This window comes from Petaurus breviceps, unplaced genomic scaffold (genome assembly GCF_028583685.1).
Source record: "Petaurus breviceps papuanus isolate PSGF00001 unplaced genomic scaffold, PetGlider_PUasm1.0 189, whole genome shotgun sequence".
NCBI lineage: Eukaryota > Metazoa > Chordata > Mammalia > Diprotodontia > Petauridae > Petaurus > Petaurus breviceps.
This window is the reverse complement of record NW_027185809.1, coordinates 6,718,337-6,744,611: the sequence shown is the minus strand read 5'-3', so window position 1 is coordinate 6,744,611 and position 26,275 is coordinate 6,718,337. Positions and strand designations below refer to the sequence as shown.

Here is a 26,275-nt window from a genome sequence, read left to right as displayed (position 1 = left end):
GGTAAGGGGGTCGAAGAACTGGTCAAGAGATTACAGAGGTCTTTTTACTAGCACTGAGGCAGGACTCTGTTACTTTGCCCATACTCAAATTAAGATAGAAGACCTGGGTGGCAGTCCTAGGGTGAAGCAGAGCACTAGCACAGCAGAGATTGTGGCCACAGTGGAGGGAGGACCCTCTTCCCAATTCCAGGGCAGAAAAGATTTCTTATGGTAACTCACAGACCAGAGCACAGGCCAGGAGAGTAGAAACACCTCTCCCAACATCCACCTTGGAAGAACTGAAAACTTACAAGTTCCTAGAAGCACGTCTGAAAACAGTTACACAAAACCCCTGGAGCACCCTCCACCCTGGAAGCCCAGCCTTACTTTAATAAAGAGTTAAAGTGGGGCGGCCAGGTAGCACAGCGAGTAAGAGCACCGGCTCCACTGTCGGGATGACTTGTGGATCTAATCTGGGCTCAGACACTTAGCACCAACCCAGAAACACCTGGCTGTATAACCTTGAGCAAGTTACTTAACCCCGATTGCTTTAAAAAAAAAAAAAGTTAAAGTAAAGTAATAGGCTGGTAAAATGATCAAACAACAGAAAAAAAAACTGACTATAGAAAGTTACTATGGTGACAAGAAAGATCAAAACACACCCTCAAAAGACAACAAACTCAAAGCTCCTACATCCAAAGCCTCCAAGAAAAACATGAATTAGTCTCAGGCCATGGAAGAGCTCAAAAAGGATTTTGAAAATCAAGTAAGAGGTAGAGGAAAAATTGGGAAAAGAAATGAGACTGATGCAAGAAACTTATGAAAAACAAGTCAACAGCCTGGTAAAGGAGACACAAAAAATACTGAAGAAAATAATACCTTAAAAACCAGACTAGATCAAATGGTAAAAGAAGTCCAAAAAGCCAATGAGAAGAAGAGTGCCTTAAAAAGCAGAACTGGCCAAATGGAAAAGGAAATCCAAAAGCTCACTGAAGAAAATAATTCCTTGAAAATTAAAATTGAGCAAATGAAAGTTAACAACTTTATGAGAAATCAAGAAATAATAAAACAAAACCAAAAGAATGAAAAAATACAAGACAATGTGAAATATCTCAATGGAAAAACAAATGACCTGGAAAACTGATCCAAGAGATAATTTAACAATTATTGCACAGCCTGAAAGTCATGATAAAAAAAGGAGCCTAGACATCATCTTTCAAGATAATACTTATTACTCATACCGTGTTTCCCCGATAATAAGACCTATCCCGAAAATAAGCCCTCCCCTTACTGTGTAAGATTCCTCTAAAATAAGCCCTCCCCTGAAAATAAGCCCTCTGGTGTTTTTCTGTCCAAAAAAATAATAAGACAGTGTCTTATTATTGGGGAAACACAGTAATAACCTTCTCATTATTAGGGTAGTTAGAAGGAGCATATATACAGAGGGTACAGATGAGAGAGGTATATAAAGGGATGATATCTAAAAAATAAAGGGGATGAGAGAGGTATATACTGGGAAAGAGAGAAAGGGAAAGGTGGAATGGGGTTAATTATCTCACATAAAAGAGGCAAGTTAAAGCTTTTACAATGGAGGGGGGCAGTGGGAGGTGAAGGGGAGTGAGTGAACCTTACTGTTTGGGATTGGCTTAAGGAGGAAATAACATACACACTCAATTGGGTATAGAAATCTATCTTACGCTACAGGAAAGTAGAAGGGGAAGGGTGTGTGTGTGTGTCTGTGTGCATGTGCTGCGTGCATGCGAGGTGCATGAGAGATGAGGGGCAGACTGGGGAAACAGGTTCTCAGAATCAAAACAGAGTGAAAGGAGGATAATTAACAGGGTTGGGTGGTGGAGATGGAATGGAGGGAAATACAATTAGCAATAGTAACTGGAAAAAACTTTGAAGCAAGTTTTTCTGATAAAAGCATCATTTATCAAACATACAGAGAACTGAGTTAAATTTATAAAAATAAAAGCCATTCCCCAATGGATAAATGATTAAAAGATATTATCAGTTTTCAGATGAAGTAATCAAAACTATCTATAGCCATATGAAAAAAAACCTCTCACTACTGAAAGAAATAAAGATTAAAAGAATTCTGAAGTACTACCTTATACCCTACTAAATTGGCTAATAGGAAAGAAAAGGTAAATGACAAATGTTGGAGGGGATATGGGAAAAATGAGACATTAATACATATTGATAGAGTTGTGACCTAATTCAACCATTCTGAAGAGCAATTTGGAACTATGCCCAAAGGGCTATAAAACTATGCATAGCCTTTGACCTAGCACCAGTAGGTCGATATCCCAAAAGAGATAAAAAATAAAAAGAAAAAGGCTCTACATGTACAAAAATATTTATAGCAGCTCTATTCTGGGGGCAAAGAATAAGAAATTGAGGGGATGGACATCAATTGTGAAATGGCTGAACAAGTCGTGGTGTGTGATTATGACGGAATACTACTGTGCTATGAGAAATGATGAGCAGGATGCTCTCAGAAAAACCCGGAAAGACTTGCATAGGCTGATGTAAAGTGAAATGTACTGTGTACAAAGTAATAGCAATGTTGTAAGATGATCAGCTGTGAACGACTTAGCTACTGTTAGCAATACAATGATCCAAGACAACTCTGAACGACTTTTGAAAAATGTTATCGATCCCCAAAGAAAGAACTGACGGTGTCTGAATATAGATTTAAGCATACTTTTTTAAACTTTATTTTTCTTGAGTTTTTTTTAGTCTATATTTTCTTTCACAACATGACTAATATGGATGCTTTGCATGACTATACATGTATAACATATCTCAAACTGCTTGCCTTCTCAATGGGAGGGGGTGGGGAGGGAGGAGGGGAGAGAATTTAGAACTCAAAGTATCAAAAACAAATTATTAAAAATTGTTTTTGCGGTGCGGCCAGGTGGTGCAGTGAATAAAGCGCCAGCCCCAGAGTCAGGAGGACCCGAGTGAGGTTCCGGCCTAAGACATTTAACACCCACACAAAAAAACTTAACCCCAATTGCCCTCCAAAAGGCAAAAAAAAAATTTGTTTTTACATATGACGAGGGAAAAGTAAAATACTAAAAAAAGTATGACAGACCAATGGATTGTAATGTAACAGAACAAAAAAGTCAACGATAACTGCAGATTTCATATTGCAGCTGTTTTAAGAAACTATCATTTCTTGAGTTTTGGTGTAGTATCCAAAAAGAATACCCACAATTATCTGAAAAGATTATTAAAATACTCCCTTTTCGAACATATCGTTGTGAGACCGGATTAAACCAAAACAAATTGAAGGCAGGAGTAGATATGCGACTCTAGCTGCCTTCTATTAAACCAAACATTAAAAAGATTTGCAAAAATGTAAAACTATGCCACTCTTCTCACTGTGTTTTAAGAAACTACTTACTCTTTTAAAACAAAAAATGTTATTTATGTTAAAGCATAATGGATTTGTCATTTTAAAGTGAATTTATCAGTTTTAATTTCTAATATGGTAAATATTCGATAAAATATCAGCATAAACAAAAGCTCTTTGGAGACCTCAATAAGTGAGATCCAAAAGTTTGAGAACGTCTGACAGGGTTTAGAGCTAAAAGTGACCTTAGAGATATTAACCAATCCAACCCCTTTACTTTATTAAAAAAAAAAAAAGGTCTATGGAGGTTAAATGACTTCCCTAAGGTCATACAGGCAAAAATGGAATTTAAATTTAGGTCTTCTGATAATATTTGTAAAGAAAAAAAAATAAATTTGGGTCTTATGACTCCAGATCCAAGATTCTTTCCGTTATAACTCATCTTAAAACCCAATCCCTTGGAAATTTCGGAAAATTAGACAACAGAGTGACTGATCAAGGAGTTCCTAATGCCTCCCTTCCCATACATTACTTATGTTCAATTCCTGCCATTTACATACCTAGTGGTGCTGATGTGGACCTTTTCTTTATGGCTGCATAGAACTGGTCAAATATGGTCAAAAGACAGCTCAGAGATCTGTTACTATAGGAAGAGGCTTAGTATAATCAATTTATAAAGTTTTTATTATATTTGATATTCTTCTTCCAGGGGTAGATGAGTAGAAAAAAACAATTTGGGGACAATTCCAAATTCTATTTTTCCATGCTCAAAAAGGAGAGGGAATGATATCAAAAAGAAAAATAGAAAATTAAAATGGGAAACATACTAAAAAGGCAAGGTGTAGAAAATAGTATGTAAGGTAATTAATGACCAAGGATATGAAGAATAAACCAGGAAATTTTACAAAAATATATAACGGAAGCCTTTTTCTATATTGAGGGACATTAGAAAACCGTACCAACTAAGCTTAATGCAATTGACTTTCATTTCAAGAGGACTCAAATGTTGCCTCTCAATCCTTTTGTTCAATTATTTTCCTAACATAATCCTCATAGAGATACTGAAAACTTTTTCATTAAAACTCTTTTACTTTCTTCAACATGAATAAATACTTCTAACTTGAGACAAATTAAGACTCCCTCCTGCTACTACCACTTTTAAACTCAAAGAATTCGTGTATGTCTATAGTATACAGTATATATAGTATAGATCCTGTATAGTACGTCCCACCTCACCCTCCTCCTTACCTCCTATAAAGAAATAATCTTCCTTTTGCTCAAGTCTAGCCTTTTCACTTGTCTTCTTTAATGATCTTTATTCTTCCTTTGTACTCAGAATTTCTCTTCTACCTACTAGATTTTTAAAATAAAAAATCCTTAATTCTTCTACTTTTGCTAACCATATTCTTCTTTCTCATTTCCCTTTTTATTATTAAACTTTTGAAAAACGATTTTATAAGCACTGCTCTCATTTTCCTACTGTTTAATTATACAAATACATTTCCCCTTATCTAATTTGACCACTTGCTTTGATAATCTCTTATAATTTGGTTCCTACCCAGATTACTAAAATTGTTGTTTCCAAGCTCAAATAAAGACCACCTTCCTAATCACCAAATCTGATAAACTTCATCATCCTTGATCTCTTTTCAGCATGTGACATTACTGACTGCTTCCTCTCTTGTTGAAACTGTGCAACCTTGGCTTCTGTCACAGTATAAATACTCTGGTTTTCCTATCTTTCTGATATATCTGTTGCTTTTACTTAAATGTGGCCATACCACAAGGTCCAGTCTTTTTGTTTCCTGGTCTTTATATACACAATCACCAGAAATTTCTAATAGCTTTAACTATTACCTCTCTGACAACTGGTGTCAGAAGGGTTCAAAGCCCACCTGAAGCTTACTATCTTTGTGATCTTGGGCAAGGCCCTTACTAAACCCCCTTGGCCCCAAGTTTTCTTATGTTTCAGTGAAGAGGGTTAACTGCACAACCTTTAAGGACCCCTTTCAGCTATAGATGTACTTTCCTTTGATCCTTAATCTCTCTTCTAACACCGATTTCTGCATTTCCAATTGCCTGCTAGACAATTCTACTTGGATATCTCATTGTAACCTCAAACTCAACTGTTAAAACTGAACTCATCAGCTTTTTTTCCAAAATAAACTCCCCTTTCACCAAATGGTATTGTTCTCCAAGTGTCTCAGTGTTATTATTTCCATAGATATTCTATGGCATTAGTTCTTCCAAATGAATTCTGCAATTACCTTCATCTAGCTCTATAATGCATCCCTTTCACAGCTTACTGGTATAGCACTAGATCTATAAATTAGTTTAGTGCAGTTTTATCATGAGCAATATCCCTTCCAGTTAAATCATTCTTTATTTTCTTAAAGGAGGGATTCTCTGTGTCATAGACCACTTTGGCAGTCTGATGAAAAGTATAAAATACGTAAGATTATAAAGGAAACTGAAGGGGCGGCCAGGTGGCTTAGCGAGTAAGGGCACCGGCTTCAGTGTTGGGATGACCTGATCAAATCTGGGCTTGGATACTCAGCACCACACCCAGAAATAACTGGCCGTGTAACCTTGAGCAAGTTACTTAACCCCAATTGCTTAAAAAAAAAAAAAATAAAGAAAACTGAAGGTTGGTGAAAATTAAAAAAAAAATGTAATTGTTTTTCTATCCAAGTTTATAGACTCTCCCCTGAAATCTATCAATGGACCACTGGTTAAGAATCCCTACTTTAAAGAATATTTTAAAATTGGGCCTGTGTCTTGAGTACACCTCTGTAGACTGACTTTGAAATATTTTACATATTTCATGATTATGGTGAATAGGACTTCCCATTATATTATTTCTTCCTGGATTTTTGTTACTGCTATAGAGATATGTCACTGATTTTTGTGGGTCTATTTTTATACCCTGCTACTAACTGTCAAATCATATAGTTTCAAAAACAGAAGGCTAAAATAAAAGTTTTCTTGGGTTTCCCTCTTGTTTTACACATTTTGTCAGTTACCAAATCTTGACAATTCTTCCACCATAAGTTATGTAGAATCAATCTTTTCCTTTATATTACTATTATTACTGTTTTCCTCCATTTTTAAAATCATCTTATGTTTGAATCATCAAAATGGTCTCCCAGTTTCCTGACTGTTCTTTACTCTAACAATCCCATATTCTTTTTTTTCCTTTTGCTTTTTTGAGGGCAACTGGGATTAAGTGACTTGCCCAAGGTCACACAGCTAATAAGTGTTAAGTATCTGAGGCTGGATTTGAACTCAGGTCCTCTTGACCCCAGGGCCAGTGCTCTGTTCACTGTGTCACCTAGCCACCCCTAACAACGCCATATTCTGCAAACATAGCTCTACAATTTCAATCCTTCTCTGATAATTGTAAAAAAATATAAATTCTCTAGATATGGCATTGAAAGCTTACTTTCCAACATCTCTATCTAGTCAACTCAATATAATTTAATTCTCCACTAAGTGGGATGTTCCTGTCCTTAAGCTTATTTTCTTAGACTTTGCTCAAATTCTACCTCTGTGAAGGGAGGTGGAGGTGTGTGTGTGTGTGTGTGTGTGTGTGTGTGTGTGTGTGTGTGTGTGTGTGTGTGTGTGTGAGTGAGAGAGAGAATGAGTGAAAGCTACTGAAAAGAAAAATCCTTTGTGGGATATTTTTCTCAAATTTTTACAATTTTCTTCAGACTTTTACAACTTCTAGTTAATGCCTACCTTAGGACAATCTGAAAGTTAAATTTCAGGAAAGAGAAATTAAAAAGAAGCAATCACCTACTCTACTCCTCACATTTCAAGCTATAAGCCTTACATATTACATAAATAAATCTAAAAATGCTAAGTTTGGCAAAAGCAGAGTTAACTAGAATGCAGCTAACAAAGATTTTGGTACAATTTTCAGAACTCTATGGCTCTTTCAGGTTGCTCACCTTTGCTAGATGTATATAAGAGTGCAGACTGAAATGAAACCACTTGAATGTCAGTAAGATTTTCTTCTACTGACATCTGTACTGCATATCCAGCATCAGGGTTTACATTAGGCAAGGACAGCAAGTCTGTTGATCGTACAAAGAAATTTCCATGGAAGGTGTGAATGGAAAGACCTAGAGGAAAAATGTTTTTAAAAATTTAGCAGAACTATCATTAGAATTGTTTCCACACTATTATGTGACTATTTAACTGTTATTCCATAATAAAATGTGAACATAAGCTTTTGAAAAAAGATTAGATTGTCTCTGAAAGACTTTAGGAATGTATTAGCAAAAGCAAAGAATGATAATTTACAGCTGTAATAAGAATCTGTCATTAAAATAAACTAAAGCAAGATTAAACATGACCAGTACCTATTTATAAGCTTATCTCTCTCTAATACGCATATATACAACACATGTATGCATTCACGCGCACGCATGCACACACACACACACACATACACACACAGAATCAATGTTCTTTTCCAAATAAACTGTTATTTCCTGACCTTTGGTACACCTTATCCTCATGACAGCCTCAAAACCAATCTTCCTTGTTAGGTAACGTTTCAACTCCTTCTGTAACTTCTCTACTTGGACTGGGTTGTGCTGCTGATGATAAGATGGATAGTAGTAGACACTACCTGCTGAATACCTCGAAATACAGCCTGGAAAACACAACAGACAGTCTTCATCACTTGGCAGAACATAAGCTCACTGCTACTCTGATTACTTAGGCCAGAAAATTTTTCATCCAAAGTTGTTCCACTTTCTCATGGCAATATATATTTTTTTTGCTTTTTGGAGGGCAATTGGGGTTAAGCGACTTGCCCAAGGTCACAAGTTCAGTTTTTGTTTTAAGTGTCTGAGGCTGGATTTGAACTCAGGTCCTCCTGACTCCAGGGCTGGTGTTCTATTTACTGCGCCACCTAACTGCCCCCCCCGGCAATATTTAATAAGAATTTTTTCCCATGACTTTAAATGATAAGCTAGAAATTTCTTTCCCTTAAGTTAGCATATGAGTAAAATAAGAAGACGACGGGCTATTAAAATTTGATGCAGTATAAATTCTTATGTCATGTCTATGTTCCTGTCCATTACACTTAATGGAGATTACACTTAATCTCCATTACGAAAATCTACAATCACTTAAATAATTAAAAGAAAAACTTACCTAGTGAAGCTAGGTCAGAATACTGCCCACTGAGAAGAAACAAATCAACTGCTACTTGCTGACCAGAACAATCCAAGGCTAACTTCTTATAGAAGTCAGTAGATGGTGTAAGATGTATTTCCTGTTAATAGTATGTTATTATACAATAATCATTATATCATTCTAAATAACAATTATTGTTCCAGATAATCTCCACTCAAATAATTTTAGGTTATTGCCCTAAAATACACAAATATATGTTCATAAAAGTAAACTATGTCAGTAATAAAAACATATACATATATATATATATAGAACTTTTACATTTTGCAAAATGCCTTGCATTATTATCCCCATATTACAGAGTAAGAAACTGAAGTTCAAAGCAATTGAGACTATAACTGGCTATTAAGTATGAAAGAGAAATGATTTAAACCTAGGTCTGACTACCAATACAAGACTTCAAACTATATTACAAAGCTTTAATCGTCAAAAGAATTTGGTAGTGGGGAAGAATAAGAGAGGCTGAACAGTGGAAAATCTTAGGAACACAATGAAGCATACAGAAGCAAATAAGCACCCTATACACTATATATACACTACTAGATCTATACCCCAAAGACATCAAAGAAGGAGGAACCATAAGTATAAAAACATTTATAGTAGCTCTTTTTCTTTTGGGTCTTTTTGGAGAGGGGGAGGCAGGGCAATTGGGTTTAAGTGACTTATCCAAGGTTACACAGCTATTAAGTGTTAAGTGTCTGACGCCGCATTTGAACTCAGGTCCTCCTGACTCCAGGGCTGGTGATCTATTCACTGTTCTACCTAGCTGCCCCAAGTAGCTCTTTTTTGTGGTAGCAAAGAATTGAAAACTGAGGGGATGCCCATGGAGTACTACTGTGCTATAAGAAATGATGAAGAGAATGGTTTCAGAAAAACCTCAGAAAGGACTTGTATGAAGAGATGCACAGGGAAATGAACAGAACCAGGAGAACAATGTATACAATAACTGCAATTCTGTAAAGACAAAAAACTTTGAAAGACTTAGTAACTCTGATCCACACAATGACTCACAATTCCAAAGGACTCCTGATGAATGAAACATGCTATCCACCTCCAAAAAGAGAGCTAATGGATTAGGAGTACAGAATGAAGCATATTTTCTTCTACTTCTTTTTTTTTGGGTGGGGGGAGAGAAGGAGAGAGAGGAACATGGACAATGTGGGCATTTGTTTTGCATGTCTATACATATTTGTAACGGGTTTTATTTTTCTTGCCTTCATGATAGGTAGAGGAAGCACAAGGGGGAGAAAGAAGGGAGATAATCTGGAACCAAAAATACAATCAAAATAATAAACCCATATCTAACTCTTTAGTTTGGTACTCTTTTGTCATGCTATCTCTCAGCATAGCATATAAGCACAACAACCTGTTCACAATGCATTCAAATGCAGTATAGAGGGGCGGCTAGGTGAAGCAATGAGTAAGAGCGTAGGCCGGCCTGGAGTTGGGAGGACCAGGATTGGTTCCCGCCTCAGATACTTAATACCTCCCCCTCCCCAAAACTGGCTGTGTAACCTTGGGCAAGTTACTTAACCCAATTGCTTTATTTAAAAAAAATGCAGTATAGAGCAGTAAATATATCCAGAATCTAAGGTTTGCATGGTCTCTGTGCAGTTCACCAGGTCTTACCTCTTCCTTTGCAAGCACATGAATCATCTTCAATGTACCTCATTTTTGGGGAAAGACCTTTGCTCTAGTTTACTGGAAGCTTAATGAAGTAGGAACGGAAGATTAGGTAAGGAAAAGGTTGAATAAGACCCTAAGGTTTGTAAAGGGAATGCAGTGAGTAGACCCAAAGAAACAGTGCATATTCCCTCCAAAAAATGAATAACTAAAGAAAAATAAGCCCCACAAGGAAAGGTATCATGCATGAGCACAAATATGACACTTTTTGGAAACTAAGAACTGGTAATTTTCTAACCTTAGCAGATGATCTTTGGTTGGGCTCTTCTCGGGATTTTAATGCTCCCACTCCAACTGATGGAAGCTGTGTTTGGAAAACAGATATTCGACCACCAGTAGGAGACATCAACTTAAAGGCACTCTGAAGCGCAGGTCCCAGAGCACTCTGTGTTTCCAAAGATTTGGTAAACATTTGTGGCAAAGTTTTCAGTAAGTCTTGAATAAGCTGGAGAAATGAAGAACACACTGGAATATCACTACATATAAAAAATTTACTAGTTAATAGGCAAGACAGTCACTGAAGATAAAAAGAATTTACAAATGAAGCATCAAATGATGAATTTGTCTTAAGACAAGTGAGTCATCTTAAGTCGTCAACATTATACACCTGTCAAGTGTACAAATTACAATTAATGTCTTAAAGTTCTTGCGAAAGCTTTAAAAGTTCCACTAAGGTTCTAACACTAAGCTTTTTGTCAAGAAAAAAAAAAGTCTAATGCAACAGATATAGCATAAATCCCATTGATTTAATTGCCATCTTTGTTCTGATAATTCTCAAACCTACCTTTCCTGCCCCACCTCCCTACTGACATCTAATCTCAAATCATCAAGTGCCTTTCATACATCTCAAACCGTATGTCCAGTAGACATCTTAAATACAGTATGTCTAAAATGGAACTCATTATCTTACCCCCTAAATCCTTCCCACCTATTTTCTTTACCACCAAAGGCAACAGCATTCTCTCAGTCCCTCTGGTGGATATGACTCTTCACTATCCCTCATCTCCCATACCCAATCTGTTGCTGAGGCCTGCGAATTACAGCTTTGTAAAATTCCTGAAATAAGCCCCCTTCTCTCCTGACACGGCCACCACTTTGATGCATGTGGCCCCCATCATCTCACACCTGGTCTATTCCAATAGTAGGTCTGCCTTCCTCAAGTCTTACCCCATTCCAAGTGATTTTCTTAAATCTCAGGCCTACCCATTGTACTCCCTTTCCCCCACAATAAACTCCAGTGGCTCCTTGCTACTTTCAGGATCAAATACAAAAGCCTGTTTGGCATGTGAAGCCCTTAATGAGTAGTCCCCTCCTTCCTTTCCCATCTTCTTATACCTTGTGCCCCAGTGACGCTGGTCTTATTGTTCCATGAACAGTCCTGGGCATTTATTTTCTCTGGCTGTTTCCCATGCCTGAAATGGATTCCCTCCACCTACCTGCTTCTCCAGCTTCCTTTAAAGTCAGCTAAAATCCCATCTTCCATAGGAAGTCTTTCCCAACCTCTCTTAATTCTAGTGCTTTCCCTCTCTTATTTACTTCCTATTTCTCCACACATAGCTTGCTGTACATATTCGGCTGTTGGTGGTCTCACTCATTAGACTGCAAGGTGCCTGAGGGCAGGAATTGTCTTATGCCTTTTTTTAAAATTCCAGCTCTTGATCCACCTAGTGCCTAGCACACACTAGGCACTTAATACTTACTAATAGATATGATATTATAAAGAATACCATGAAATATAGCCATTTATCCTCCCAATATACATTTACATCTTCAGTCACTCCTAAAATAGATTTGACTGTGCCCTATTTCAAGATTTAAAATGCAAGTTCAATTCCATAAGCGATGGGGGAAGAATCATGATCATCATAATAGCTAGTGTTTTATGGCATATTTAAGTTTTACAAAGAAATTTATGTTATTTCACTCAATCCTCACAATATCATTGTTAAGTAGGTGCTATAAGAATCCTCATTTTACAGATGAGGAAACAGAGGCAAACAGGTTAAGTGACTTGCCCAGGGTCACACATCTAGAAAGTTGCCTGAGGCTGGATTTGAACTCTCAGGTCTTCCTGACTCCAGGTGTGGTGCTCTGTCTTCATTCCTCTGTCTGATGTACTACCTCACTATTCACTTCTCATTACAAACTCATTTTCACCAAAAGCAGAGAGCACAGACTTGCTAGTTAAAATGTCACCAACAGCACATATATGCATGTATAGGCTAGACAACAAAATCTTGAATTTTAAGACATTCTGTTCCCCTTTCACAGAATTATGTCATGTCAATTTCCAAGCCAGCCAATAATGCAGTTTGTATAAATCAGAAGAGCAACGTGCAATGACAACAGCATGGCTAGAATACTTCTTAAAATGACCCAGTGCCTTAAACCAAGAGACCTTTTGGTCCTCAAATGGCTTGGTGAAGTAGGTTGGCAGATTCTCCTGATATTAGGAAATATATCCACCTGCCACCCTAAAAGGAACTACTTTGTTATATAATAATAGTTCTAATATATCAACCCAAATACAAGTGTGATATATTACAAGTTTTAAATATGAAATATTTTAATATAAAAAGTTTACCTGTTTCAGAAATGTTAAAGGCAATATTTTATCATCCTTCATTTTAAATTTCTTAAGGCTTTAAAATGGTATCATAAAATGTATACTGACATAAAAATGATTCTTACCTCCTTATTTTCATTTAAATTTACAAGTAAATTTTCTGGCATTGGTATGAACACATCTGAAAATACAAAAGTTTATTTTTTAAAGTTCATTTCTAAGCTACATGAAAATGATGAAATGACTTGCCCCTAAAACTCCAAGAACGCAATATTTCTGCACTTGTCAAAAATATGACAACTCTTGAGTTTATATGAGGGGCTAAGTTATTAGTTCCTGTGTTTTTAGCCTTCTTTGATATTAGTAAAGCTCTGAAATTGAACCACTTTTGAGACAGCAAAAAATCTGGCGTGCGACTTTCTTTTGATTTGCCAAGAACTCACTACTAATTCACATAAATAACTATGCTTCTAAGGTCTAAGGAAATAATTTGGAATGGAATGCTGTCTCAGTTCTGCCTGCTCCTATAAGTCAGTCATAGGCATGTTCTTGACACATACAAAAAATAAATGTGCAAATAACCAGAAACACATGGATGTTATGTCACTTCACTGAATTGGTGCAGCTCCCCAACAGCTGTGTAATTAAAAAAGGAATCACATCTCTCAACAAGAAAGCTGCCATCATAGTTTCTAAAAATTATATTGTTCAACATAGAGAACCACAGGGCATGGTCCAAGGGCAAAAAATGTAACACATCACATGTGATACTTTAGATTAAATTAAAATAAAGCTTTAAAACTTTGTAACAAAGTTTTTTTTTTTTTAATGTAGCACTTAGTTTTGAACATTTTACATCTAAAGGCACTGAACATTTGGTAAAGTGACATCTTTAACATGTAACAGGTATTTCACATAAGAAATATCCCTCACACTACTTTAAGTTGCCTTTTGTTTTAAATGTTATAATCTCTAGCTCTACCTTTCAGGAATCGAAACATAAATTCTCTATATTTTTATTTTGTTGAGAGCTGTAATACTGTCTATGTATTCTTAGAGCTTGAAGGGACCTTAGAGAACTTCCAAGCAAACCTTCTCATTTTATAGATATGGAAAATTAAATTCTCAATTTTTACTGAGAGCACAGTATTTATCTTGAAAAGATTAAGAAAATAGAAATTAAAACAGTGACTTATGAAAGCTCTTAAAATTTACATTGTTAAATTCTCATCTCTTTGATAGTGTCTCATTATAGATGCTTTAATTATGATCCTAATAGATTGAGATTCCACTGCTAATTTATGCTAATTCATCAGAGAGGGTTAGCATGGTATAACAGAAAAAGAAGTCTAGAGTCATGAGAACTGGGTCCTAGTCCCAGGTCAACCAAGGTCATTATGCTTTCTAGTTAAACACATTCTTACTTGTCAGCATCTCAACCTCTTAGTAGGACAAGTAAAATCAAGTCAAGAATGAGCAAATAACAGCTGTGATCCCAAGGGGTATTTCATGAATACTATACCAATGTGCTCAGGGTGTACCTCTCCTTGGACAGGAGGCAGGTAACCTGCTGATTCCCATTCACCATTTATCAAGTAGAGGAGGCTGGATTAAAGGATCACCAAGGTCCCTACCTGCATGATAAACCATATGATTTACATACATGGTTTAGCATTTAATGCTCAACATAATAACCTGTGTAACTGATTAATATTTTTCAAAAAATGTCACTTTAATATTCATTGTAACCTTTAAATTCATAAATATACCTTCAATATCTGAAACTATTAGCATCTGAGGCTGAGAGAGACCTTCTTGAAGACTGTAGAAGTGGATTGTACTGTCAAATGTTATAAAGCCAATTTTTGTTCGAGTGTTACCAGGAAGCCTAAAAAGAAGTTCATAAGGTTAATTTCTATCATAATTTTGCCCCCACAAAGTTCAATGACAGGAGATTAAATACCTGCTATGAATTTCAGAAACTCTTGGCAGGCAACTTAGTATATTAGAAGAACACTAGGCCAGGAATCCGAACACACAGATTTCAGTCCTGACCCTTGACACTAACTTATCTATAATCCTTGGTAAATCACAACCTTTAAAGTCCATTTCCTCATCTGTAAAATAGGGGTAAAAATATTTGTGCTATTTACCTTACAAAATTTTAGGAGAAAGTGATTTGTAAATCACAAAGTCCTATAAGAGAGGGTTGGCTTTCAGAACACCTCGGTTAAGACCTGTGCCATGCACATAATAGCTTTGGGACTATAGTCAAGTTAATTAACCTCTAAATTCAGTAAGGCAACTATTTAAGGTTATAAATTTCAGGTGAGCTGTTCTGCATTGGCAGAAGGAGTTTCCATACTGGAAGTTACTTACACTAATGAAATCACAGGTCAAGAACAAAACAATCTCCACTCCCCCAACAAAAACTATAAATGTGAAGTATTATTATAAATACATAACAGATAAGATTATGGAGATAAAGCATAATCAAATGGGAGTCACTAATGTAGCTAGGAACATAGTTCAAGTCCTAATACTCAATTTTCTGGTCAGTACTCTTAGAAATTTGAAAAGAGGGGCGGCTAGGTGGCGCAGTGAATAGAGCACCGGCCCTGGAGCCAGGAGGACCTGAGTTCAAATCCGACCTCAGACACTTAACACACATACTAGCTGTGTGACCTTGGGCAAGTCACTTAACCCCAATTGCCCTCTAAAAAAAGCAAAAAAAAAAAAAGAAATTTGAAAACATACCCTTTTCAAAGTAGCAAGCATATCATAGAGCTACAAAGTGGCAATCCAGCACGCCAAAACCTGTTCCAAATCATGTTGTTGTCGTTGTTCAGGTGCTTCAGTCATATTTGACTCTTTGTGACCCCATTTGGGGTTTTCTTGGCAAAGATGCTGGAGGGGTTTGCCATCTCCTTCTCCAGTTCATTTTACAGATGAGGAAACTGAGTCAAACAGGGTTAAGTGACTTAGTCACACAGTAAGTGTGCAAAGCCGGATTTGAACTCAGGAAGTCTTCCTGAGTCTTTCTGACTCCAGGCTCAGCACTGTATCCACTGTACCACCTAACTGCCCCATTGCAAATAATACTGATTTGATTAATGATAGCAATTTGAAAATTGATAGTACTGAAAAATGATAGTATTTTGAAAATTTCAGATAAATATGTCCTTTTTTGGTTATATAATTTTTATGCTCAAGTTCATAGATTGTTATCTTTTAAAATAGCAACTTTTCTGTTTTTAAAAGATTTCCTCAAAAAGCTTAATAAATATCTACGATCCATTCATAAAAAATAAAACCCTCTATGTAGATTTCCTGTACTAATTAGAAAAAATGCAAAATTAACAATATATTAAAGAATGAATGTGTGCATGTGTGTGCATGTATGTATATAAACTTTTAAAGAATAACAAACAGTGCATTGGACTAAAAGTAGTTCCCCCTATATGTCTCATATATACATATATATGTATATATACACGACATAGCTGTGTTAGAGGAATGTAAATTTTTAAGAGCTTCCCTGCCCTTGGTGCTTTGTGATTGGGCATTGGGTCAAGAGGGTTGTTACATTCTCTGACTCAGGAGAAGGCTACATAATCCCTGATGTGAGACTTTGTTTTGGGGCTCACTTTGAGAAGTGTTGTGTGACTTGACCAGACAAGACTCTGGGCAGCCGCTGTCGAGCCCCTGGCTTTGAAAAACCCAGATGTTGATGCTTCCCTCTCTGGTAACTGTGATTTGGTATGGATGTAATGGTTGGACAGTTGGAGGCCTGTCTGCTTGAAATGTTTCGGTCTGCATAATCTGAAGTTCTGGGTGCTGACCTTTTCCCCCTGAACTAGGTAAACGGTGTATGTTTGATTGATTAAAGCAAGACTGTTGAGTGAGTAAGTAACCTTTTTGAGTTACTGTCCCTTTGTGTTGGCAGCCACCCTGGGGAGGCTGGGGGCTCACTGCTACAAGCTGTCATATATCTTGAATATTCATTAAACAAAAGTGATACTGAAAAAAAACCAAAAACCAAGTATGAAGTTTTTGTTCCTTTTGTCTTTGCTTTGAATTACCAGGCAGGCAATCATCAAAAGACTCACGCACTACTTCCAATGTTCCTTATCCATAAACGGTGACAATGGTTTTCACTTCTCTCTCTCTGCACAGGATCATTATGCTCTCTTGTTCTACCATACAGTACCACTGCAGCTCAATTACATTATTGTATAATAAGCTTTATGATTTGGCTCAGGAACCTAACCAATATTTGAAACGCTGTTTCAACAGAAAAAAAATTTCTGAGATTCAGAAAAATAGGTGTCACTTAATTTCTTTCAGCCTCAGTTTCCTCATCTGTAAAATGAGGGAGTTTAACCAGATGGCCTCTACTGTCCCTTCCAGCTTTAAGTCCTAGGATCCTGTGACATCAATGGACTTTTGGAACCCATCAATAAGGTGAGGGATTAATTTAGCCTCAGGTTTGATATAAAATTCAAGTGGTAAAACTAAAACTTACGAATCTAGATTGTCCAGCAAACTCTGGCAAACTGAATTCAAATATCCAGTTTCAACTGCATTGTGAGATACATCAAACACAAACAAGTACACAGGAGGTTGAGGTGGACGTAACTAAGGAAAGGAAAAGAATGGTTTTATTAAAACATATTCTCATTTCTAAAGAAAATTAGCTTACGATTTACTTCACTCATAACTGTATTTTATCCCTATATAACAGAGCTTTATGTAGAAACATTTGTTAAACAATGAAGGTAGGTAATTTAATAAATCATGAAAAAGAAACATGGAAATAGTGCAATGCTATATAATTTAGTGTTGAATCTCTGATGTAAAAATTCATGTGTTAATACTTGACCTTGTACAGCTGCATGGTGTGCCCCTATCAAAGGTGCTGTGCTCTACAGGCAAAGCAGAATTGTAACAGCCCAAAAGAAATGTGAGATATGCAAGTTTAGAGAATCCACCCAAATGTTCACAGGGACTGTTTGTGCTTGAACTGTGGGAGAGCATTCCAAGCTTGTATTGGTCTGATCAGCCACAGCTGGACACACTGTAACTAGACACTAACATAGCGATGTCACTTTGATCCTCTTTGAGAATGAATTACAACAGTCAGCTACTGGAACTTCTTAATTCAAATGTAATTATAATGTAGCTCTATATACTCCTGCAGTTTTATCAATGAGGAATAGACATTAAACCTTCAAACTATTCAATATCTTTGAAAAATTAAGCGAGAAAACCCAGAGAGGTTGTAACTTTCTAGTCCATCTTTTAGAAAATCACTATCTGCTTTAGTTAAGCATCCCCATCGATACTTGGGAAATAAAAAGGGATTCTAAAACCTCCACAGTTTTAATTCAATGAAACAATAACTAAAAATACTATCAAGTATCACTAAAGTATCAAAGAACAGTAGAAGGAGAAATTGTAGGTCACTCTTGAAGACTACAGATTAGACAGGGACAAACTAAGTATTATTATAATAAATATTGACACTGTTATTCAAAACAACACAACATTTATTAGAACCTAATAAAAACTCACCATATATTCTGAAGGAGCCATAAACTCAATAGTAGCATTTTGAACTTCCGGTCTTCTAAGAGGATCTCCATATACTCTTGTCACAGGATTGTACATAAATTCTTCAGGAACTGTATATAATGATGAAATTGTAAGTCAATGGCTAACATCTCATTTGGCCTAATGTTAATTTAAATTTAGAATAAAAAATATTCAATAGATTTAATGATCATCTATATGCTAATGATTCTATCCACATATCAAGGTCTACTCTCTCTTGAGATGCAGTCACACTTCACCAATTGCCTACTGGGCATTTCCAACTGAATGACCCATAGGCATCTGAAACTCAGCATGTCCAAAAGCAGAACTCACAATCTTTCTCCTAAAACTCTCCCTTCTTCCTCACTGCCCTATTCTGTTGAAGGTACCACTTTCTTCCTCATCACTCATGTTCAAAACTTCAGTCGTCCTTGAGGATTTATTCTCTCTTCCTCACATCCTATAACTGGATCAGTTGCCAGGTCGAATAGATCCTACCTCCAAAAATATCTCTCACATTTAGCCTTCTCTCCACCAATGTGGCCACCAACCTTGTTCAGGCCCTCATCATCTCTCACAAAAACAAATGGAATGGTTTCTTACACTCTTTCCAATCCTACTTTTTTTTTCCACTTTTCAAATGCTTTATTCATTTCTGATTTACATCATTCATTTCCGCCAGATTTTGTTACAAATTTTCTCCCAGTTATTCCCCTACCCACTGCCCCAAAATAGCAGTCCCACAGCAGGATATCCCCTCCTCCAATCTGCTCTCTCATATTTTCTCCCATACCCCTTTCGACTTTTCCAGTAGGGCATGATGGATCTCTATGCCCCAGTGCCTGTATATCTTATTTCCCAATTACATATAAACAGTATTAATAATAGTATATATATGTGTATATATATATATATATATATATATATATATATATATATATATATAAACATTTGATTTTAAAACTTTGAATTCCAGATTCATTCCCTTCCTCCCTTGTCTCCCACCCTTACTGGGAATATAAGCAGTTTAGTATAGGTTGTATATGTGTAGCTAATGCAAAGCAATAACATAGTAGGTACATTGTAAAAGACTGACTATATTTCCCTCCCTCCTATCCCACCTCCCACTTGTTCTATTCTCTATTTTGATCCCATCCCTTTTCAAAAGTGGGTGCTTCCAATTTCCCTCCCCCCCAGCCTGCCCTCCCTTTATCATCCCCCCTCTCATCCCCTTCCCCCTTACTCTCCTGGAGAGTGAGAAACCCTATTTAGTGTGTATTTCATTCCCTCCCCAAGCCAAATTCAATAAGAATAAGATTGACCCATTCCCTTTTGCCTTCCTATTCTTCCCCTCCATTGTAATCATTTTCCCTTGCCTCTTCTGTATGAGATAAGTTTACCCCATTCTGTCTCTCCCCATCTCCTCTCATTATATTCCTCTCTCACCTCTTAATTTCACCTTTTAAGTATCATCCCTTCCTAGTAAATTGGTCCTGTGCCCTCTATGTATACCTGTAAACATATATACACATTCACATATGTATTCATATGCCCATATACCCTCATATATTTCTATTCCCTTCAGCTATTTTCATACTGAGAAAAGTTTCATAAGTTACAATTATTGTTTTTCCATGTAGGAATGTTAATAGTTCAACTTTGATGAGTTCCTTATGATTGGTTTTCCCTGTTTACCTTCTCACGCTTCTCTTGCTTCTTGTATCTGAATGTCAAATTTTCTATTCAATTCTGGTTTTTTCAGCAAGAATGCTTGAAAGTCCTCTATTCCACTGAATGACCATATTTTCCCCTGAAACATGATACTCAGTTTTGCTGGGTAGGTGACTCTTGGTTTTAATCCCAGCTCCTTTGACCTCTGGAATATCACATTCCAAGCCCTTCAATACCTCAGTGTAGAAGCTGCCAGATCCTGGGTTATCCTGATTGTGTTTCTTCAAATTGTTTCTTCCTGGCTGCTTGTAATATTCTCTCCTTAATCTGGGAATTCTGGAACCTGACTATAATATGCCTAGGAGTTTTCTTTTTGGGATCTTTTTCAGGAGGTGATGGGTGGATTCTTTCAACTTCTATTTTGCCCTCTGGTTCTAAAACATCAGGGCAGTTTTCTCTGAGAACTTCCTGGAGGATGATTTCTAGGTTCTTATTTTGATTGTGGCTTTCAGGTAGTCCAATAATTGTCAAAATTCTCTCTCCTGGATCTATTTTCCAGGTCAGTGGTTTTTTCCATGAGATATTTCACATTGCCTTCTATTCTTTCATTTGTTTGGATCTGTTTAACAGCACTTTGATTTCTCATAAAGTCACTAGCTTCCCTTTGCTCCAATCTAATTCTGAAGCAATGATTCTCCTCAGTGAGGTTTGGAGATTCTTTTTCCATCTGGCAAATTCAGCTTTTTGAAGCATTCTTCTCCTTATTGCCTTTTTGAGCCTCATTTGCCATTTGAGTTAGTCTATTTTTTAAGGTATGATTTTCCTCAGTCAGGCTGTTGACTCTCATTTCATAATTTTCTGGCATTGTTCTCATTTCTCTTCCTAATTTTTCCTCCACTTCTCTTATCTGCTTCTTAAGGTCCTCTATGGCCTGTAACCAGCTCATGTTTTCCTTTGAAGCTTTTGGTGCAGGATTTCTGACTTCACTGTCTTCCTCCTGTTTCATGCTTTGCTCCTTTCTGTCCCCAAAATAGATTCTAATGTTGGAATCTTCTGTTTGCTTTGTTTCCTTTGCCTGGTCATGTCGCCTCTCAGTCATTGACCCCTGGGTTTTTTGCCACAGTAGGACTCTGCCACTAGACAGGGGAGCTTTCCTCCCAAACGCTGGGGTTTTCTCAGCTGCTGGAAATATTAGATGGGTGCCCTCTCTGAGGCCTCCACATGCTGGAGGAGCTGGAAACACACCCTAGGACCTCCACCCTAGACTGCAATCCAGATCCAATCAGGTTAAAAGCAAGAGCAATTACCCCTCAGACTGGTTGCTTGGTCCCTCTACACTGTGCAGGCCAGGAGCGGAAGCTTCCATGTGGCGGTGGCCGGTGTCTCAGCGGCTTCTCGCCACAGGGGCAAAAGCCAATGCATTCCCACTTACTGTGTTCCAAAGTCCAGACTGCACTGACCTCTCACTTTGTCCTTCACATCTATTTGTTGATAATTCTGGAAATGGCTACAGCTGCTGCTGATCTGAAGCCTGTCTGGCTAGGGGCTGGTCAGATCTGCCCTGGGGCTAAAACCCTCTGGCTGGCTGCACTGGTGTGCCAGCCTGCCAGGCTGTCCTCAACGGGAGGTTAGCTTCTCTGTCATTTTGTGTGTTCTGCAGCTCCAAAGTTTGTTCAGAGTCCCCTTTTTACATTGATTGGGGAAGGTGGAAGCTGGAGCCGCTCGGAGGTCCTGCTTCTTCTCTGCCATCTTGACTCCACCCTCCAATCCTACTTCTAAAAAGCTGCCAAATGGATACTGACAAAGCTCAGATCCGACCATATCAGTCCCCTGCTAAAGAAGGTCTGACAATCACTTAGCTTTCTAGGCTTACTGAGCACGACTTATCTATATGCCTAGATATCTATATTTTAGATATACTGTCCTACCTGCTATTCCCCCATAAATGAAATTTCTGCTCTTTTTCACAGGATGTTGTCCATGGCGGGGGAGGGAGGGGTAAGGAATGTATTCCATCCTTACTTCTGCTTCACAGAATCCCCAGCTTCCTTCAAGATACAGTTTAAGTGTTTACCATCTCCTGAAATTTGTCTCCCCCCACCAATTACTATATACACGTACAGACATTTTGAATTTTCTCATATGTACTCGTATTGTGGCTGTCCCCTTCCTTGAAAGGACTGCTTTGTTTCTGAATTGTATTCTGAGTTCACACTGACACATCAAAAGTACCAAATAAATTCATGTGGAATGCATGAATAATTATAAAGGCTCAAGATCTGACTTCATATTTTCCAAATACTAAACAAATAGCTGACATTTATGTAATACATTAAGATTTACAAAGAACTTCCCATTTATATACAAAGAGCTTCACAATAATATTGTGAGGTAGGGTGGCTAGGTGGCACAGTGAGTAAAGCGCTGTCCCCGGAGTCAGGAGGACCTGCGTTTGGTTCCAGCCACTTAACACCCACACCCACACACAAAAAAATACTGTGAGGTAGATACTATAGGGCTATAAAACTGTATACCCATTGATCCAGCAATACCACCACTAGGTCTGTACCCCAAAGAGATCAAAGAAAAAGGAGAAGGACTTATATGTTCAAAAACATTCACAGAATCTCTTTTTGTGGTGGCAAAGAATTGGCAATTTAGGGGATGCTCATCAATAGAGGAATGGCTGAACAAGTTGTAGCATGTGATTGTGATAGAGTACTATTGTGCTATGAAAAACGATGGGGGGGAGGCGGCCAGGTAGCACAGTGAGTAAGAGCACCAGCTCCAGTATCGGGGTGACCTGGGGATCGAATCCCAGGCTCAGACACTTAGTACCCACCCAGAAACACCTGGCCATGTAACCTTGAGCAAGTTACTTAACCCCAATTGCTTAGGGGTGGCCAGGTGGCTCAGAGAGTAAGAGCACTGGCTCCCGTGTCGGGATGACCTGGGGATCAAATCAGGGCTCAGATACTCAGCACCACACCCAGAAATAACTGGTCATGTAACGTTAAGCAAGTTACTTAACCCCAATTGCTTTAAAAAGAAAAATGATTGGGGGGGGGCATGGTTTCAGAAAAAAATATGGAAAGACTTATATAAACTGATGCAAAGCGAAGTGAGAAGAACCAGATCACTATGCATAGTAACAGAATTGTAATGATGATCAACTGTGAAAGACTTGAGCTATATAACAATCCAAAAAAATTCCAAAGGACCCATAATTTCAAAATGCTATCCACCTCCAGAGAAAGAACTGGCAAACTCTAAGTGCAAATTTTTAAGTATAATTTTCTTACTTTCTTTATTGTTTTTGCATTTTTTAAAAATATAGCTACTATGGAAACACATTTTGTATGATTTCACATGCATAACTGATATAATTTGACCTGTCTTCTCAGTAGGTAGGGGAGAAGTAGAAGGGAAAGAATTGTAAACCTAAAATTGAAAAAGAAAAGAATGCTAAAAATAAATAAAAAATCATCTTGCTAAGCTACTGTTATAAACAGAAAAAAATTAGTTCAACATATCGGTAGCAGAAGAAAGCTCTTTCTCAAGACATTAAGTTGCCTCAAATATCACAAGGGGAAATGGGAGAAGAGGGTGAAACAATGCCTTTAGAAAAGTGATTAAAGAATCTCTTGTGTTAAGCCAAACATATATGAAAGGCCTTGTCAGTTGTTAGAACTATAATTTCATAGTATCCTAATGGATGACATCAATTAATAAAACCTATGGAACATGACTCTATCAAGAGATAGGTAGCAGCAACTCAATAACGAATTTTTAAAAATTAAATAATCTTTTCCTGTCTTTTTATTGTTACTTCGGCAGAAGCAGAGAAAACATAAAAAGAAGATGGAAGCCCTGTGTGTGAAGCCCAATTGTGACACTTAGTATGAGTGAATTTAACTAAGCCCTCAGTTACTTTAGCAGTAAAATGATAGGCTTAGAAGAGAAGATTCCTACAATCCTTCTAGGTCTAAATCTATGTCCTATGAAAACTAAACCATCAGGCAAAATGCAATTCTTTGAGGAGTTGTTTGAATCTTTCTGATTTTCTTAAAATGATCTTAACAACCAAGTAACAAAAATGTTTCTTACATCATATACTCATTATTTAACATTTAAAGAGTACTACAATATAAAATTTGAACACATTAGCACAAAAATCCAAAACGTGACTCAAAATTAACCAAAAATTCTTTATATTATTATTGAATAACAGAATGCTTTTATTACACCTTCAGCATTTCATTATACTCAATAAAGTAAAAGGTAATGGAATATCAATTAGAACTGGAAAGTGATATATGGCAAATGTATCTTTTGGTCTATTTCTTTGTTTGGGTCTACATTATTAAAATGTTTTTTGGTTTAAAATATTTTAGGAGCCAGAGCCCCGTGGAAGTCCTGTTTCTGCTCCACCATCTTGACTCCGCTGCCCCTATTCTAGAGATGTTACTTACTCTCCTTCAGATAAGGGATGTATGGAAGATGGAAAATATTTTTAGATGTGGTCACTTTGTGGTTTTAATTATTGAAACTCTCCACCCCATTCCACTCCACCGCTACTTTTTGTGTTCTTAATTGGAAGAAAGGGAGGTTAATGAAAGGTGGTGGGAGTTAGTAATAATGTGATAGTAAAAACAATGTCTTAAAGATCCATTGTAATATTTTGTGTAAATTCACAGAAGTGAAATTCAACCACTAACATAACTAGCAGAACTGTTTTAAAATGAAAGCATAGAATTACATATTTAAAGCAAGTGGTATGCGGTAGAATTCATAGTTTCATATACACTTCTATATATATTTTCATATATATTTCATTATTCATATATATATTTGCATGTTTTTATGTATGGAAATTTCTCTTTATGGTGTTGAAACTTAGTAACAAAAACAGTTATAATTTAAAAAATAATTTAAAGGTTTTGCCTATGAATTTTCTTATTTTACAAGTTTGACTTATTTGTTGTTTGTAATTTTTAAAAAATCCTTGAAAGCAGTTTTATTACCCCAACTGCTGATTTTACTGCTTTGTTTCTAAAAATTGAATTTTCAAAGTGAATATTAACAAAAATGTTATTTTTTTGGCATAAGCTCAACTGAAAATGGTTAATTTAACAATGATTTTCAACTGGCAATCAAAACTCTGGGGAAAATTGCAGTGAAACTGTGAGAACATTACATAAATAGACCTCTTGCCTTCTCTGTATATGTATACTCTGCCCCTTCCTCAATATGTGACTTAGATACTAAGTAAAAAGGCATGGGGACAGTTCCTGGACAAAAATCATTTAAGAACCACCATTTTAAAAGACATACCATCATTGACTCTATAACACAAGTTGCACTTCCATCTCCTTTGGTCAAGAAAGCTGACAAAAGGGTTGATGTATGTCCTGCATGAACGGCATCTCACAATTGTACTTGAGGTAACCACAGGCAATTGCTAGAATAAAAAACAAAAAGCAGAGCTAGTTGTTTGTTTTTTTTTTTAAAGGAAAAGAGTTCTTCATTTTTAAAGGCCAAGGGCAAATCCATTTCCTTCAGAATTAACAGTTTCAAATACTGAAGAAATTTAAATAAAAAAATACATGAAGTTTAAATGTATATTCCAAATAAACTTTTACATTCCACAAAGTAGAAAAGAAATATATGACAGTAAATTTAAAAATCCCCAATACTAAGTAAGTCAGCTTTAAGTATAATTGTTCTAAGAATAAATACCAAACTTCTAAATGTGTTCTAAGTGAATAGGCTGATAATTTTTTTTTTTTTGCTTTTTGGAGCACAGGGCAATTGGGTGTTAAGTGACTTGCTCAAGGTCACATGGCTAACAAATGTTGAATGTCTGAGGCCAGATTTGAACTCAGGTCCTACTGGCTCCAGGGTTGGTGCTCTATTCACTGCATCACCTAGCTGATCCAGTTGACAAATTCTTACAAAAGGATTTCTATGAAATCAAAATTTTTCTCTCAGCATGCAATTTAGTTCTATCATTTCCCAATTTTATGTATTTTCTATACATTACAGAATCAAAAGCCACAATAACCTTAAGAAGAGTAAAGACAAGAGAATCTACTGAAATAGCAAAGAAGAGAAAATTGACATGTCTATCAGGGTTTAAGTTTAACCTTCCTAATGCTTAGGTAAAACCACATGCCCCGAATCTTCTTAGACTTTCTAGTAACATACTT

General features: G+C 36.8%; 1 protein-coding gene across 2 annotated transcripts in view; it reads right to left on the bottom strand.

Moving 5' to 3' along the window:
* The window catches only part of SEC24A (SEC24 homolog A, COPII coat complex component), a 67,129-nt gene that overhangs the window by 14,667 nt on the left and 26,187 nt on the right, over window positions 1–26,275 (bottom strand). For both annotated transcript variants that reach the window (XM_069091857.1, XM_069091858.1), the window contains exons 8-16: window positions 25,401–25,527; window positions 18,375–18,484; window positions 17,326–17,438; window positions 14,570–14,688; window positions 12,926–12,981; window positions 10,473–10,679; window positions 8,510–8,630; window positions 7,845–8,003; window positions 7,294–7,467 (exon numbers count right to left, since the gene is read on the bottom strand). In XM_069091857.1, coding sequence (XP_068947958.1) covers window positions 7,294–7,467; window positions 7,845–8,003; window positions 8,510–8,630; window positions 10,473–10,679; window positions 12,926–12,981; window positions 14,570–14,688; window positions 17,326–17,438; window positions 18,375–18,484; window positions 25,401–25,527 — 1,186 coding nt within the window. The remainder of the gene's footprint in view (window positions 1–7,293; window positions 7,468–7,844; window positions 8,004–8,509; window positions 8,631–10,472; window positions 10,680–12,925; window positions 12,982–14,569; window positions 14,689–17,325; window positions 17,439–18,374; window positions 18,485–25,400; window positions 25,528–26,275) is intronic.